Source organism: Stylophora pistillata, chromosome 7 (genome assembly GCF_964205215.1).
Source record: "Stylophora pistillata chromosome 7, jaStyPist1.2, whole genome shotgun sequence".
Classification (NCBI taxonomy): domain Eukaryota; kingdom Metazoa; phylum Cnidaria; class Anthozoa; order Scleractinia; family Pocilloporidae; genus Stylophora; species Stylophora pistillata.
Window position 1 is genome coordinate 16,122,796 of NC_142525.1, and position 17,499 is coordinate 16,140,294.

Here is a 17,499-nt window from a genome sequence, read left to right on the forward strand (position 1 = left end):
TAACCCTGCAGGAGACGGGACCTCCATTTATTCGTCCTTATCCGAGAAGACTAGAATACCTAACCATTTCATTGATGTTATAGAAAGGTAGCAAATTCTCCTCAGTTATTTTAAGACCATGAGTATTGGTCCGGCCGGGGCTCGAACCCTCGACCTCCCGCACAACACAATCCGGCGCTCTAACCAATTGAGCTAACCAGGAGGCGGTTAAATCTCATCCTCTTGTCTGGCGAGATTCACCCGCAACCTGGGCCCTCCATACGAGGAAAAGCAGGCAGCAATGAAACTACAAACCAAGGCAACAAATCGACCAGAAATCAAGCAACGAAGAATCGAAAACATCTCATGTCCGTCGCCCATCTTAATGTACGCTCTGTGGCGTCTCGCGAAAATTTTCACCTTCTTAAAGACATGATTATCAATAACAAGTATGACCTTTTTACTATTTCTGAGTCGTGGTTGGACTCTACAATACATGACGCGGATATTCTTATTCCAGGATATACGACGTTCAGGCAAGATCGAGGGCTACGCACGAGAGGTGGCGGATTACTTGTTTACATTAAAAATATTTATAAGGCCTCGGTGATTGAAAAATGGTCCTCAACGTCTGAATCGAATTTTCAACAGCTTTGGATGAATGTACAGTATAAGAAATTTAAATCTTTTCTTCTCTGCACAGTTTACAGACCACCGGATGCCTCAATAGATTTCTTAGAAGACTTAAGTAAGACTTTTGTTGACTCTCTGCTACATGGCTTAAATGTGCTAATCCTTGGAGATCTTAATTGTAATGTTCTTGGAACAACTGATCCTGGGTGTAGTGTATAGGATGCCAACGAGCATGAAATATGCGCGATGTAATGCGAGGCGTGATGATGTGATGTAATACCCTCGAGACCTGCATATATACAGCATGTGTTTAATTATTTAGTGAGTTCTCTTAGGTACGTGAATAAAACCGATTTCATTTTAACCGCTGTGTACTACATTGGCGACGAGGATTTCGAGAATTGTGAAGATTTAGAGGACTTCAAGGATTTCGAGGTTTTGTCCAAGGTTTCAGGAGTTTCGTCCGAGAATTCGTAAGTGATTTCGCCAGGGATTTATTTCAGAGATGCCGGGACACGGTGGATCAGACGAAACGACAAGAGGTGCTGTTGGCAGTTCTGTTAATGGTTCTGGAATGGCTACAGTTGCTTTAGATGTCAGTGGATTGGAACCATTTAATCCGAAGGGAGAGGCACACAATTTAAGTCAGCGGTGGAAGAGATGGAAGCGAGCGTTCGATTTGTACGTGACAGGAAAAGGTGTTTCGAACGACGCTCAAAAGCGAGCTCTTCTGTTGCACGTTGCTGGTATGGACGTTCAAGAAATTTATTTCACATTAGCCGGTGATGGCGAGGATGTGAGTTTTCAGGCAACACTTCATGTACTTGACAATTATTTTGTTCCCAAGTCAAACGTTCCTTTTGAGAGACATTTGTTTAGACAAATTTCGCAGGAGAGTGGAGAAACTGTGGACCAGTTTGTGTGCAGATTGCGTCAGCGAGCAGCGACTTGTGAGTTTGGCGTCAACGAGGACGACTACATTCGGGATCAACTCATAGACAAGTGTTACTCCAGCCACTTGCGCCGGAAGTTCCTGGAAAAGGAAGGGACTGTTACTTTGGTTGATTTGTTGCGGGTTGCGAGATCCCAAGAAGCAGTTGATAGACAACTGAAACAATTCAACACGGACCAGGTAGACCGGGTCAATGCAGTGAGAGGAAAAGTGGATGGAAACAAGAATCCCAGAAAATTGAAGACGTGCTTTAGTTGCGGACGGGAAGGACACTTTAGTCAGGATTGGAGGTGCCCGGCACGAGGTCAGACTTGCGGGAAGTGCGGTACGATAGGCCATTTCAAAGTCAAATGCCCCCAATTCCATCAGCGAGGCGGCGCCCAGTCGGGATCCAAAGGAACGAGGAATAGCAGAGGTGGATTTGGTCGGGGTGGACGTGGACGCGGAAGACTGGGGCAAGAGGCAAATCTAGTGACTCGCGGACCCGCCTCCCGAGAAGAGGACAAAAAAGATTTTGCAACACCAGCTCGTCAGTCAAGACCCGATTATGCCTTTTCAGTGGAACAGTTGGATGACCACAGGGACGAAAGAAGTGCGTTGGTAACGCTGATCATCGGTGGTGTGTACGTACCAGATGTTCTTATTGATTCGGGAGCTTCATGTAATGTTATGGGACAGCGGACCTGGGAATTACTAAAGCAGAAGGGGATCAAGTGTGAATCTCGGAAGTCTGCGAAAGAAATTTTTGCTTATGGTGGCGTAGAACCGTTATCGACCCTAGGAACTTTTACAGCAGATGTCACGCACGCTGGGTGTGAGTTTAAAGACGGAAGTAATGCTGAATTTATAGTGGTTGAAGGCGATGGTCGTACGCTGTTGGGGCGCGAAACTGCCGAGGTGCTAAACCTGCTACGTGTTGGTCCTTTTCAGGCAAACAGTGTTGACGGAGGACGACCAGACGACAGCATTAGAGGAAAATACAAGGAGTTATTTAGTGGTGTTGGTCTTTTGAAGGGTTACGAATTAAAACTGCATGTTGATGAGTCAGTGAAGCCTGTAGCGCAGCATGTACGTAGGATTCCTTTTGGGTTGCGAGAGAAGGTTGATGCAAAGCTTGATGAACTTTTGAGGCTGGATATCATAGAGGAAGTGCCGGAAGGGCCGTCAGGATGGATATCGCCATTGGTGGTTGTTCCCAAAGGTGACGGTGACGTGAGGGTCTGTGTTGACATGCGCCGAGCGAATGAAGCAATCGTCAGGGAGCGGCATCCAATTCCAACCGTCGAGGAGCTGTTACATGACTTGAATGGAAGTACTATGTTTAGCAAGATTGATCTCAAGTGGGGTTTTCACCAGATCCTGCTCAGCGAGGAAAGTCGTCACATTACTACTTTCGTCACGCACCGAGGGCTGTATCGGTACAAGCGGTTGATGTTTGGGGTGACATCGGCACCAGAAAAGTATCAGCAAATCATCAGAGACGTGTTAAGGGGTTGTGCTGGGGTTGCCAACATTGCGGACGATCTTATTGTTCATGGAGGTGACGTGGAGGAACACGACAAGCGTCTTTTTGCTGTGTTGGATAGGCTGAGTGAAGTGGGGTTGACGGTGAACGGAGACAAGTGCCAGTTTAGGTTGTCGAAGCTTACGTTCTTTGGCCATGAGTTGACTAGTGACGGTATAAATCCATGCGAAGAGAAAATAGCCGCTATTAGAGATGCAAGACCTCCCAAAGACGCAAGCGAAGTACGATCGTTTATGGGTATTGTCCAGTATTCTTCGAAGTTCATGCCAGACGTAGCGTCCGTAGCGAAACCTATTCAAGAGTTGACCAGGAAGGGCGTAGTGTTTCACTGGGGAAATGAGCAACAAGCAGCTTTTGAGGAACTAAAGCGTCTAATCACCCAGGCGGAGACACTGGCTTATTTTAAGGTTGGCTGCAGAACGCGAATCATTGCTGATGCATCCCCAGTTGGCTTAGGGGCAGTTCTCACCCAGCAGCAGAGAGGCATGTGGAGAGTTGTCTCATACGCATCAAGGAGCTTAACTGACGTCGAACGGCGCTACAGCCAAACGGAGAAGGAAGCGCTGGCCTTGGTTTGGGCATGTGAACGGTTTAACATGTATGTTTCTGGACAGGACTTCGAGTTGGAGACCGACCACAAGCCTCTGGAGCGTATCTACTCCAGTACTTCGAGACCTTGCGCCAGGATAGAGAGATGGGTCTTAAGGCTACAAGGGTACGATTTTAAAGTAGTGTACCGCTCAGGAAAGACTAATATAGCAGACGCGTTGTCTCGCTTGAATTCGGATCACGTGGACCATGGAGAGGAGTATGACTATGTTAGAGCAATTGTTGAGGACTGTGTACCCGTTGCTCTATCACCTAGAGAGATTGAGGAAGCTTCCTATGATGACGAGGAATTGACCCAGGTGAAGAAATGTGTTAAGACAGGGAACTGGGACCAGTGTATACTTCCCTCGTATGCACAGGTCAAGGACGAATTATGTCTGTATGGTGAACTCTTGCTTCGAGGCACAAGGATTGTGGTTCCCAGGCTCTTGCGCGACAGGATGGTGCGGTTAGCACACGAAGGGCACCAGGGTATAGTCAAAACGAAGTATCGTCTCCGCAGTAAAGTTTGGTGGCCAAGAATGGACAAAGACGTTGAGAAGTTTTGTAGAATTTGTCATGGCTGCCAGGTCACCTCTGGATTTGACCCCCCAGAGCCGATGTCTCGCGTTTTTCCTCCAAGTGCCCCTTGGCAGGACTGTGGAGCAGATCTACTAGGACCCCTACCCACAGGAGAGAGTATTTTGGTGGTGGTCGATTACTATAGTCGATTCCTAGAGGTTGCTATCATGAAGTCTACGACAAGTTCCAAGGTCATCGAAGCACTTGCACCCATGTTTGCAAGATTCGGTTTTCCATTCTCGCTAAGGACAGATAATGGCCCCCAATTCGTGTCTGAAGAGTTTGAAGCCTTTTTACGTACGAATGGTATCGAACACCGGAAAACGACTCCATTGTGGCCACAAGCCAATGGAGAGGTGGAACGCCAGAATCGCTCGTTACTGAAATGCATACAGATCGCACATTTGGAAGGAAGGAACTGGAGAACTGAGTTGCTGGTATGGTTGACGGCGTACAGATCCACTCCGCAAACGACGACAGGGACTACACCCTGTTATATGATGTTTGGTCGCGAAATGAGATCCAAGCTGCCGGAGCTAAAGAGAGAGACAGTTGGTGTGCCAGGCGAGGAAGTGCAAGAGCGAGATTGGTCATGTAAATTAAAGGGAAAAGCTTACGCTGACCTTAAGAGGGGTGCCACGCCCAAAAGCATAAGTGTTGGCGACACGGTTCTTGTGAAAGCAGAGAAAACCAACAAGCTGTCTACCAACTTTAACCCTGATCCCTTTAAGGTTGTTTATAAGACGGGGTCAGAGGTAACGCTCAGGAACGAGACTGGCATTGAACTGAAAAGAAACACTGTGTTTGTAAAGAAGTATAACGAGCACGGAGATGTATCCAATGGCAACGAAGACCAAGTGGTACAGGCAGGTTCTGCAGTACGAGTGGATGACCCAGGGGCAAGCAAAATTTCAGAGACGACAGTCGTACCGGTGCCAAAAGAGATTCCTGGAACGTCTGAAGATTCTCAAGAACAACCTAGGCATTTCCCAGACAATGAAAATACCGGAGTGGGAAGGCCTGTTCGGAGGTCGACCCGGACTGTAAGACCGCCCGATCGTTATAAAGCCATATGAACTGAATATGATATGAACTGAATATCTTCAACTTCTTGTCCTTTTATCGAGCGACTGGTTTAATTTAAAGACTTCGATTTGTATGTTGAACATTTAGGAAAGGAGGGAATGTAGTGTATAGGATGCCAACGAGCATGAAATATGCGCGATGTAATGCGAGGCGTGATGATGTGATGTAATACCCTCGAGACCTGCATATATACAGCATGTGTTTAATTATTTAGTGAGTTCTCTTAGGTACGTGAATAAAACCGATTTCATTTTAACCGCTGTGTACTACACTGGGGGCCGCGCACTGATCAACTTTTGCTCGACTTTTGGCCTAACTCAACTCGTCAAAACCGCAACAAGAGTAACCGAAAATTCTGAATCACTCATCGATGTTGCTCTGACTACAAACGAAAATATTATCTACGCTTGCGAAGTGATACAGTCTGCAATTAGTGATCATAGTTTGGTTAGCTTAACACTCAAGTTTAAGACACCAAGGCCACGGAAAATATATGTAACCACGAGAACATATAAAAATTACGATCGTAATGGCTTTATTGACGATTTGGCAAATGTTCCCTTTCATATCGTTAAGCTTTTTGAAGATCCTGATGATCAAGTTAACGCCTTTAACTGCCTTTTTCTTCAGGTCTTAGACGAGCACGCCCCAATTAAACGTATCAGGATAAATTCAAGGCCTAATCCATTCATTACACCAGAGATCAAAGGACTAATGAACACGCGTGATATGTGGCATAAAAAGGCGATGAAAACCAACGACAAATTGCACTGGAATGCTTATCGCTTTTTCCGTCAGGAGGTCAAACATGAAATCAAGCTTGCCGAAAAAGAACATGTTCGTTCTGAAATCTCAAAATCGAATGGAAACTCCAACTCGATTTGGAAAATTCTTAACCGTTGTCTTCCCAAGAAAAATGCTCCATTAGCCGCTGTTGAAAATCCACTCCTTCTGGCAAATAAATTCAATGAATTTTATGCTAACGTGGGAAAAGTGACAGCTTTGAAAGCCACGGACCTTGCTGAAGAACATAATCTCAACTCCCAAGACACTGAGGGAATTCATCCGTGTGAATCCATTCGCAGCTCTGGTCAAAATACCTTGTTTATGTTCCGTTCCATCACTACGGGCGATGTGCAGAAGATTATTATGAGTATACCGTCTAACAAAGCTCCCGGTTACGACAAAGTAAATGCAAAAATTCTGAAAGATAGTTCACCAGTTATTGCTCCCATCATAACTAGTCTTATAAATGACTCCTTTTCTCTGGGCAGTTTTCCACTACAATGGAAGAAAGCAGAAATCGTTCCAATCATTAAATCAGGCGACAGTGAGGAACCTGCCAACACAAGACCAATTTCACTACTACCCATTTTATCTAAAGTATACGAAAGAGCAGCTCACTCGCAACTAGTCAACTTCCTTGACTCAAACAATATAATATATCAAATGCAAAGCGGAAACAAAAAATTTCACTCAGCCGAGACCTCATTACTTAATTTCACAGACGAACTACTAAATAACATGGATCACAGAAAGATGTCGGTTATAGTTCTCTTGGATATGTCCAAAGCTTTTGATAGCATTCGACATGACTTGATGTTGCGAAAACTTCGCAACGTTGGTTTATCGGAAATAGCTTGTACCTGGTTCGAGAGTTATTTGACACAACGTCAACAAGTTGTAAAGATTCAGGATACCTTGTCCAGCCCTCTACCCTTAACAGTCGGAGTACCGCAAGGATCCATCCTGGGCCCAGTATTGTTTACATTATATGTAAACGATCTCTTTCGAGTTCCAAAACACTGCAAACCCCTGGGCTATGTGGATGACACAAAAATTTTCCTCGGGTTCCCCTCAAACAAACTTCAAGACGTTATCTCTGCTGTAAACGAAGATTTAGAAGAAATATTGAGTTGGTGTTGTAGAAATTCGCTGCTCGTAAACCCTGATAAAACAAAACTTCTCTATGTGGGCGTCCCCCAACTAATGAGAACTTTACCTGCCACTCTTCCAAGTGCCACAATATTGGGAACTGAAATCAAGCCTGTGACCGTAGTTAAGGACCTGGGAGTGCACATTGATTGCCATCTTAATTTTAATGAGCACATCACAAAAACGGTATCTGACTGTATGTTTAAATTAACGAGAGTCAATAGGATAAAACATTTACTGGATCGAAGCACTCTGATATACCTCATAAACGCTTTCGTCTTTTGCAAACTTTTTTATTGTTCGACAGTTTGGAGCAACACAAGTAATAAGAATATCAAAAAACTTCAGTTAGTCCAGAACTACGCTTGCAGGATCGTGACTGGCTTGAAAAAGTACGATCACATCACAGAGGCACTGAAGTCTCTTAAATGGCTCAACGTAAAGAAAAAACTACTTTTTAATGACTTAGTCATGGTTTATAAATGCATCAACAACTTGACTCCTAACTATCTCTGTGAACGATTTAAACAACGTTCCGAAATTCACCAAAGAGATACCAGACAGAAGAGCGAGCTTACGTTGCCCAAGTGCAGGATCGCGGCTGGGCAAAGGGCTTTTGCCTTCCGTGGGGCTAAAAGTTATAATTTTTTACCCAAATTTATCAGAGACACAGATAGCCTAAGTGGTTTTAAAAAGAAAATTTTTAAGAATATTCTTAATTCGTAACATGTGACTTTAGTATTGAAATATAAGCTAATTTTTTTTTTTTTTTTTTTTTTTTTTAATATCATGTTATCTTATTATGACGTTTTTACGACTTAATATCTTATATTCATGTATGGCGGAAGAGCCCCCAGGGGGGAGCTATGCAATAAAGTATGTAAGTATGTATGTATGTATGTATGTATGTATTTATTATTTTGCAAAAAGATTTCGCTATATCAAGAACTAAGTTCGAGGGCCGGGAAAGAAAGCCAACTGTATTTGTAGTACAACAAACTTGCAAGAATCGTTTCTGTTTTCGTTGTTTTGACTATCTTCTGCCGCTTTTTGCGTTTCTATCGCCGACATTGTCCAGGAATTGCGAACGTAGTTCTAATTCAAGCTTTTCCAAGCGCGGGATCAATAGGGGCAATCCCGAGCGGGCAAGAAGGGCCCATCTTGCCCGCTCGGGTAGCCAATCAGAACACAGGATTCGCTTCATCTTGCCCACGTGCGCTGGGAGTGATGTAATAATATCTACTTATTGACTGATTGGGAGGACCGGTCGAAAAAATATTTGGCTCGAGGTCATGGCGTACTCGCCGCGCTCGGTCTGTGCCTGATGACAAATGAATAACGGCTAAAAGTTTCCAAAGAAACTGTGGTGCTGCGTCGGTGGGGGTAACAAGGTAATTTGGTTATATCAAGTCAGTTGAAATTGTAAATTGGCCACCATAACGAATAAAAAAGCTGACGTTTCGAGCGTTCGCCCTTCGTCAGAGCGAGTGGAGGAATTGTGGGTTGTATGTGGGTTTAAATATAGAAGCGGAGGTACGCCATTGGTGGGAACATGGCAACGAGAAAAACACGAATAAATTAGTGGAATGAAAAGCGTTCGTTGATACCTGTGGGAGTAAGGGGTGCCGATTTGAAAGATTAAGAGGCACTGTCAGTGAAAATCAGATATGATCATCAAAATCGCGGACACAGCCAAAAAAATCGATTTCGCTCATACTTTCTATACTGATAGACCCTTGTACCAAAATAACCAAAACAGGGTTAGCTTTTTTCTAAACCTTTTTTTTTTTTTTTTTTTTTTGAGAGTAATTAAATAAAAACGGTCGAGTGCGGATCGAGCCAAATTTTGATATTGAAAATATCGAAATTCTGTCATATTCATGGCTTGCCAGAGTAAGTCCAAAATTATCTTTGAATTCTTCTTTGCAATGGCATTATAGTTAGGGCCTTGAAAAATTCATTGATGACATGAAAAACAGATATGTTCTCGTTATAAATATTTTATAATTTTTTTTCTCGATAACACCCTGCGGCTATTTTTCAATAGCTCTATGGTACCCTAAAACAACTGCCAAAAACGCTTGTTGGTACGCAAAGAAGAACCCAATAACTATATTACAGATACAGTTTAAGAATAGACGTTCTCAGATATACTTTCAATTATGTTTTGGGATAATTTTTGGTTTTGCAGTAACCCTTGTTTCAAGTTTGCTTATTTTCGAGATTTGCTGCAGCCGCCATAACTAACTTGACCATCAAGAAACAATTTATCGCATGTTGAAAAGTACATTTGAAGTTAAAACATGATAAACTGGCTAACTTAAGATAAGACTTGGTTTTTTTTTTCTTATCAATAAAATTAAATTGGTGGTAGACTCTGGCAGAGTTTTGCTTGTTGTCAGTTTGTTTACACAAGATATTTGGTGACTACTGTACCAAAAAGTTGCGTTTTGTTGATACCTTCGGTTTCGGTTGCAAATCTACTTTATGGGCATTTCAGTTATTAGTTTTACTTCTCAGAATGTACAATCTACGAAAACTCCGGCTTTTCCATGACAAACACTGATCAAATAATAAATAATTTAAACTATGTAGCGTGTGAAGCAACCTGTGTCTATAATGTATCCGTCGGCAGACTGTCGGCACGCATGTTTGATGACAGCTACCGATATTTAATTGAACATTATAATAGTTATAGTAGTTGGGGATCTCTTCAGTATTACATATTTTATATATAAATTGGGTTTGAAGGGACTGTTAATTAATGATGAATTATACATCATAGTAGTTATAGTTGTTGGGGATTTCTTACTGCGCATTTTCGGGTTGGAAGGGATGGGTCATAAATCATAAATTGTAAAGATTACGATTTTTATTCATTTTATTACATGTTATAACATATTTTTTGGTATTTAGCACGTGCACGTTCTTATGAGCTTTGTCGTAAGCTCTTCTGTGTTCAACGTCAATAAATAAACTTACTTACTTACTTACTTACGCTTGTCTAAAGATCAGTATCACTGGCATGAAGAAGTTCGCTGATTTAAACCTTATTAATATTTTAAAAAGCAGGATGTGTCCAAGTTTTATTCATTTAGTTATGTCTGCAAGGTTTATCTGAACGTAATCGTACGTATCCTACTCCAGTAACAGTTCTTTTCGTCTGCTAGCGTGACACTGTGAAGTATGAATTTTGGAGCTGTCAATTCCAATTTTCTCTGAGAACTTTTCAGAAAATTGTCTTATAAGATTGCGTCATTAAAACTATAAACTATAAGCATGGCTTGTACGTTTTCATTGATGGTCGAGAGAATGTGGACCTGATCCAAGATGGGAAAATCAATCTTGTCAGGGACTCCCCCTCGTATCTTGCAACAGGAATATTACAGGCCATAAAAAAACAGTTGAAGATTATTGGATGTGACATGGCAATTGAGCTTATCTTAGCAAGGAGTACTCTCTGATGTTTTCGTAGTACCACACTTTGCCTGTTCAAGCGTCAATAGTGTTAAAAAAATTCCCAGACACTATAGAACAAACGATGGCCATGCTCTTGTCATGGCAAGGGTTATTATAGCAATCTTTTATGAAATTCCAAAGGAACAAATAAGTGAGGTTCTGAAAAAATTATTTGCGCGCGTGCCAAAAAAGAATTAAGGCGATCTGCTAAACAATACTTCCATAATATCTCTTCCTTATTTTCTGATGAAGAGAAGCTTTAATTGTTTCGATGAAAAAGTCTCCGTGAGAATCTAATCTATTTTACACTAAGGGTGTTTTTAGGTTATCGTATTGCATGGTAATTTACTGTCAGTAAACGACCACCAAGGAGTGAATATCGTTTACACCATAATCTACGTTAATATCAACTGATAAAAGGACAGCAGTATTGAAACTTATTCAAACAGCGTTCAAACGTTAGGTACTGGAAAGTGCTGGAAACCAGTGCAAGCCATGGCGCTTGATCAGAAGAGTCTATTTATTCGCATTTCTGTTTATTTTGATAGAATTTTGTACCCCAAAGGGGCCATTACCCCTACGCGGAATGGTTGAACGGTTTGGACAGAGTTTTGTACCCGGCCGCGTCCACTTTCACCCGTGTTCGGATCTTGTAGATGGGAAGTTGGAACACGGATGAAGTGTATTTCACTGGCGAGAACACGGAAAATTGTCATCCGTGCAAAATACAATGCTTGGCAGTCAATTTTCCTTTTTTATTCGATTTGCTTTTCTTATATAGAATCAAAACGAATTTGGCTGGTTTATATAAGCTATTCAAACGTTATTAGTTTAAGCATGTCAAGCAGTTGAATATTATTCAAACGCTAATAGTATCAAGCAATTAATTCTCCCTAGGCGAGCTATAATTCATTTCCAGTTTATAATATTACATGACCTCACTATTGTCAGATCAAGAGCCACGCCTCCAAGAATGTTCGAAAAATGGAAAAGACACGGTAGTAAAATTGACGTTAAGTGTGGGCTTTTATGGTACACTGCAAAAGTAAGAAAATAAATGGGTTTAGATGGAAAGGAAGTTGCTTTATGGTGATTTATTTTTGTTCAAATTCAAACTGCCAAAAATCCTAACTACGTGTCCACGTCTATAAATAATTGGCAATATGTTGCTCATTACGTGATATTCTTGTTGCTTGTGGAGAGATAGGTAGCCCTACCTGAGCAGGTCAAGCAAAAAGCAAATCTTTGGGACTATCACATTCAAGTTTAGAATGTCACTATGTTTAAAATAATTGTGTTCATTCTTTGCACGCAATTAATATGTGGGTCTTTTAAAAATTACTTCTCCCAACATTAAAAAGAGTGCAGTCACGGCTTTGATGATGCCTGTTATTCAATTGCGTGACAGATCAGACAGGTGATCGAGCCGAGTTCAACGGTCCTCGATTGTTGCAATGTATCAGGTGTTTTGATGTCCACCAGCGCAACACCGAAAAGTGTTCTGATAGGAAACGTCACCAACATGAAGCCGACTTACTTAGCAAAGGTCGCTTGTGAAAAGGAGAAAGCAGAATTTAGCACGAAACAAACTAACATGTCATGACGAGCCAAACACGACTAGGTCAAGAGGTGAGTCACAGCAGATTTTGTAAACGTTTCTCGACGCATTTCTGTTACGTGTACCTCTACCTTTTGCTCTGATGCATATTTAACTTATTCCAGTGATTTTGCTTCGCTTAACAATTTAGAGGAGCTTCACATTGGAAACTTTTAACTGCAACCATGTGAAGTGTTAATTACTTCAAAATGGCGGATATTGAAAATTGGCTTACTTCAGGAATGTCTTGTTGTACAGATAGAAAAGATCCCCGGAAAATAAAACGGTAGAAAGTTGAAGCTATCCTTGAACATGGCTCAGGAGATTTCCTGGTCGATTTCATTGCGTACCGCGGGTATTTTTGGCACGTTTCTTTGAAGTACCAACGAATCTATTTCAGGGTAGCTGTAGGTGCACTTGAAAAAAAAATCATATTTTATTTTTAAGGAAAGGTTATGAGTTGGTTGTGCTGCCAATCAATTGCAGAAGCATCAGACGAATAGGATTAGTGTGAAACTAATTCAAAACTTACGATGAACTGACTCGACAGCGCCACGAATTATGACAATCTCAAAGGTTTTGTTCAAGAAACTATTGTAAACCGTTTTAAGTAGATTTCTCCTATACAAGCGAGAATTTTAACAAACGGACATTGCTGTCATATGTATGGGACTAAAACCCGCGATTTCTCTGATTTTTACTGGCATTTACTCTTAACTTTTGTTCAAGTGTTTTGCGGCTTTCCGTGTTGCCTAAACGTAAGGAAGGACCGCAGATTGCCATATGTTGTTTAGAATGATTAGGCAAATTAAAGTGTTTCAGTAGCGACTGGTTTGGATGCATCCTTGTCATTCTTTTCTACGTCGCGAAGGTGTTCTCGGAATCGGTCACCTAGTCGTCTTCCTGTTTCGCCGATTTGTAACTTTTTGCAATAAGTACAAGTTATACAATAGATTACGTTGGCGGAGGTGCACGTGAAGTGATCGGTGATGTTAATGGATCGCTTGAGTCCCGATATTTTCTCAGCGTTGTGAATGAAGGGACAAATTTTGTATCGTGAGCGAGCACATTTAAAAGTGCCGGGTTGGTCATTAGTTTGTCATGAACTTATGACCAAAAAACTGCCTATGTTTTTGTCGCGTTTGAATGAAATAAGTGGAGGTTGCGAAAAGATAGTGTCGGTCTCTGGATCGTTTTGAAGTAATTTCAAGTTTTTAAGAAAAATGGATTTAACTGTGTGGTTGTGAGGGTGAAATGTGAGAGTGAATGGAATGCGGTCGGAATCTTCCTTCTGTGACGATTGTAGTGCTGACTGTCGATCTATAAGTTGGGTGCGGTGGTGACCCACTTGAACGACAGAAACAGGGTGACCACTTTTTTTGAAAAACTGGCACATTGACTCTGATTTGCGGGAAAAATCAGAGTCATCACTACAAAGATGACGAAGTCTTAGAAACTGAGAAAAGGAATGGAATTCTTAACATGAGATGGATGCGAAGATGAATACAACAAGTAACTATGCGAGCCTGTGGGTTTGTAATACACACTAGTGGATAAGCCGTTGCCTTCAATTGAAACTTTGATATCTCATGACCTTGAGCCAAACTCGGTCAAAAAGTATTTTATCATATGACCATGAAGTGTTGAAAATTCCAGTCTAAGTAGAATGCAAAAGGCGGGCACACGCAGCCACTCGAGCACAAAAAATAGTTTTATACTGAAAGCTTTTCCTTAATTTCTTTTAAGTCAGAAAAACAAACTCCCCGTTCTTTGAAAACGCGACTTTTTTTCATATTTCTCTTTTATTTTAAGCTTTTACAATAAAGCGGCGGCTTTCTTCGAACTGGCTTACGTCAACCCGTTTGGCCCTGCACACGTCAGCTTTCATGTTTTTCTATTGGACTGCGCAAGCGGGGCCGGATGGGTCATATGATAAAATGTTGATCATGTTTACATGATGGGTGAGATGAGCATGTAAACGTCTCAAGGTATGGGTAACTCGCCAAGCCGGAGTCGCGTTCTTGTTACAAAGCTATAGCGAAACAGGTGAGTTAAAAAACTTCAAACGTTTCCTAGCCGTTCCATATAGATCTAAAACATTAAAACAACAACTTTTACGTCCTCCTAGCAATGATACCTTGATAGCAATTAATTCACGTCTTTGCCTTGAACTCAACACTACATTAACTTGTTAGGCCGAAGTGAGGAGGTCGTACCGTGAGAAATGGTTAGTGCGTCGAGCTACTGCCGAAAATGTTAGAGGACAAACAAATTCTGTTTTTTCGCCAACCTCTTACCGCACGTCGCTGTAGTGACCGAAATTGTATCGAAAAAATAAGACGGCGTAAAGGGCGCAAAAACAATTATTTAGAAAGTCAACCGGGTGCAGGCCCTCTAGTGATCTATAGAACGAACCCACGTGGGACAAACTCATCGAGTAGTTTGGTAAAGGACATGATCCCAGGACAAAGACACTATCGGGTTTAGCTTCCTCCTCTATTTCATCCTAGAACATAAATGATTATAGAACGCATCGTCTGATCGGATGCTTTATTAGGTTACATATATAGAGCCCGCATTTCATCGCTATGTCATAAAATTTGATAGTTATGTCAAAAAAGTAATAGAACACATGGCCTAAATCCCTTAGCTGTAACTTACGTCGTAAACGCCTCTCTCATCTTCATAAGTCCTACAATTGATAAGGGATAAAAATATTTACAAACAGCAAAGCATTTCGTCAGTTTTAAGTGAAATTTTGTGTTAACATAATACGATATCTGGTGCATTACTCTGACGCAGTACGCAAGCGGCAGCAAATTCTTACCTCTGTTTCCCAACAGCGCCTGAAAAAGAACAAAAGGGAAAAAGACAATTGATGTGGATCTGGGTCAAAAATTTTATTTTGTCTCTTGTTTAATAATAACTCCTAACATAGGTAATGAATGAGTTGTTACTTACCTTTCCTGTGTAGCCGGATTATGTAAATCACTAGAAGAAGGATTATGAAAGCTAGAACTCCAATTATGGCAAACAAGACGTTGTTAGATCGGCATTTACATTCTTCAGGACCTAAAATGATTCGTTTTATAAAGCTTAATGAAGGTACATTCATAAAATATTTAAATTGATCCTGGTTGACATATTGCTCTCATTACATGGGTTAAAGTTGTGACCGAGAAAACGTCAATTCTGATTTGGCTGGGTATTGGGGAAAACTAAGGCGCTACTTTACTACAGAAATTTTTTAAAACAATGTTTTGGTTAATTAAACAAAAAAAAAACAACGACAATAACAACCTAGAAATATATCACTCACGGAAATGAGTTGTTTGCTTAAAATGATCCACGAAATACAATTACAAAATGTCCGTTTTCCGAAGAGTGCTTGTACACAATTTCTTTGTAATATTTACCCTTCGCTGTGCTTTCCAAGCCGTCTGTGGGTATGAAAATTTGTTTAATTGAGTCCGGATCGACTTTAAAAACTCCGAAATTGTCTTGCCTTGCAGTATCTGATAGCAGGGTCAAAAGATGACTGACGGTTACACTTTGATTGAACCTCATCATGAAGTCGAGAACAACACTGCCACACCTAGATAAAGGGGAAGCGATGAGTACCGTTTAACAAATGGTAAACAACACAGCGTCCATTATTTAGTTGTGGATGCACGCGGGAGGTAGCTAAGCACGAAAGAAGCGTAAGAGTCGTGCGAAGCGATAGTCGGCGACTCTAGCTTCTTGAGTGCTTAGCAAACCTCACAAGTGCATCCTATAGCGGCCGCTTTGCTTGTGCAACGGGCCGCGTGAAAACCAAGGGTATGCGCCAATACGTCTAACAATCAAGTCCGGTGTTTATTTTTAACCACGGTCAATTACAACGTTAGTTTGAGATGATACTCACTAAACTATCCGGATGACTGTCCAAGACTGTCATGGAACATGCCTATGAAGGGATTTCAAGTGAAGCTTGACTAGCTCCTTAACGAAACCACAAAATACCCGTCCTAGCATAAAGGTTTTTTCTGTTTTTCTCCACGAGGGAGCTTATCTTAAGGTCCCGTATGAAAAACTAGGAATGACGGGATGCGTCACGTAACACAAAACGACTGGGAAGGCGTTACATATCTATAACTCAATATTGTACGCGGTGGTGTTTACCATTTGTTTTATAACATAACATTAACACATTGTAACAAGAATTCCCTTTTATTTAACAAATCCTACGTGATCAGAAAAAAACAAGCGCGCGCGCGGAAAAATAGTCTTAGCATTTGCTCACGTCAGCAGCATACGCCCATGGGCAAATAGTAGATGCTGAATTAACCGATCAGTGAGCGCGCTTTGCTATAGTTATGTTATAATACTTATTTGAACATCTCGTCCTTTGGTGACTCTAAGGTGTTGAAATATTTTGAAATATTTTTGATATTATAAACCAAGCTAAACATAAGTGATTTCATGTAATACTGTGTTAATCTATTGCTGTACGTTAAGCAAAATTTTCTTCAAATGTCGATTATTTGCATTCATTAAGACTTGTTAGAGGAATAAACCAGTTTAAACGATGGAATTTGCTAAATTAAGCTTCCCCCTCCAAGAACACAGATTTGCATCTGCTGTTGGTTCAGTGTAGAAAAAAAAGTGTTCCTTACCTGGTGTTCACAGTGTTGGCAGATGAGCAGCCAAACCGAAAGGCAATTTGACAAGCCTAGAAAGACACGTGAAGAAAACATATATATTTCAATGATTGTTACATTACTGAGGGACGTTATTAAAAATGTCATATCTCAGCAGAAATATTATGATTTCATTCAAGATAAAGAGTGATTAATTTTCACTTTTATGATAAATCTCTTTGCAGTATTCGATAAACTCCATTAACGGATCAATTATATATCTTACCATTTCTGGAAATTTCGCAGCAACTTCTTCACGTCTGCTACAGCTCTCCTCTATTGTCGCTGTAAGGTAAACGTCTGTGCTTTCTGAAGCTAAAGGAGAGCATGAAGAGCCTTGATGCACAAAAAGTACAGAAAAGCGGTTCGATCTAACAATAATTCACCTTGAGAAACTCATCCCCCCTCCTTGAAAAATAGTTTCGCAAAGCCACATTAATCACGTAATTTGTATTTGAAGATAGCAAGCATTTTATGCCTCAAA

The 17,499-nt window shown here is 41.2% G+C and overlaps 1 protein-coding gene across 1 annotated transcript in view; it reads right to left on the bottom strand.

Moving 5' to 3' along the window:
* Positions 1-17,499, bottom strand: part of LOC111332253 (fibroblast growth factor receptor 4-like) — a 59,224-nt gene that overhangs the window by 8,762 nt on the left and 32,963 nt on the right. Inside the window, exons 8-13 of the mRNA XM_088727735.1 lie at positions 17,242-17,330; positions 16,992-17,047; positions 15,753-15,931; positions 15,298-15,408; positions 15,164-15,182; positions 14,998-15,028 (exon numbers count right to left, since the gene is read on the bottom strand). Of these exons, the coding sequence (XP_088583861.1) occupies positions 14,998-15,028; positions 15,164-15,182; positions 15,298-15,408; positions 15,753-15,931; positions 16,992-17,047; positions 17,242-17,330 (485 nt within the window). The remainder of the gene's footprint in view (positions 1-14,997; positions 15,029-15,163; positions 15,183-15,297; positions 15,409-15,752; positions 15,932-16,991; positions 17,048-17,241; positions 17,331-17,499) is intronic.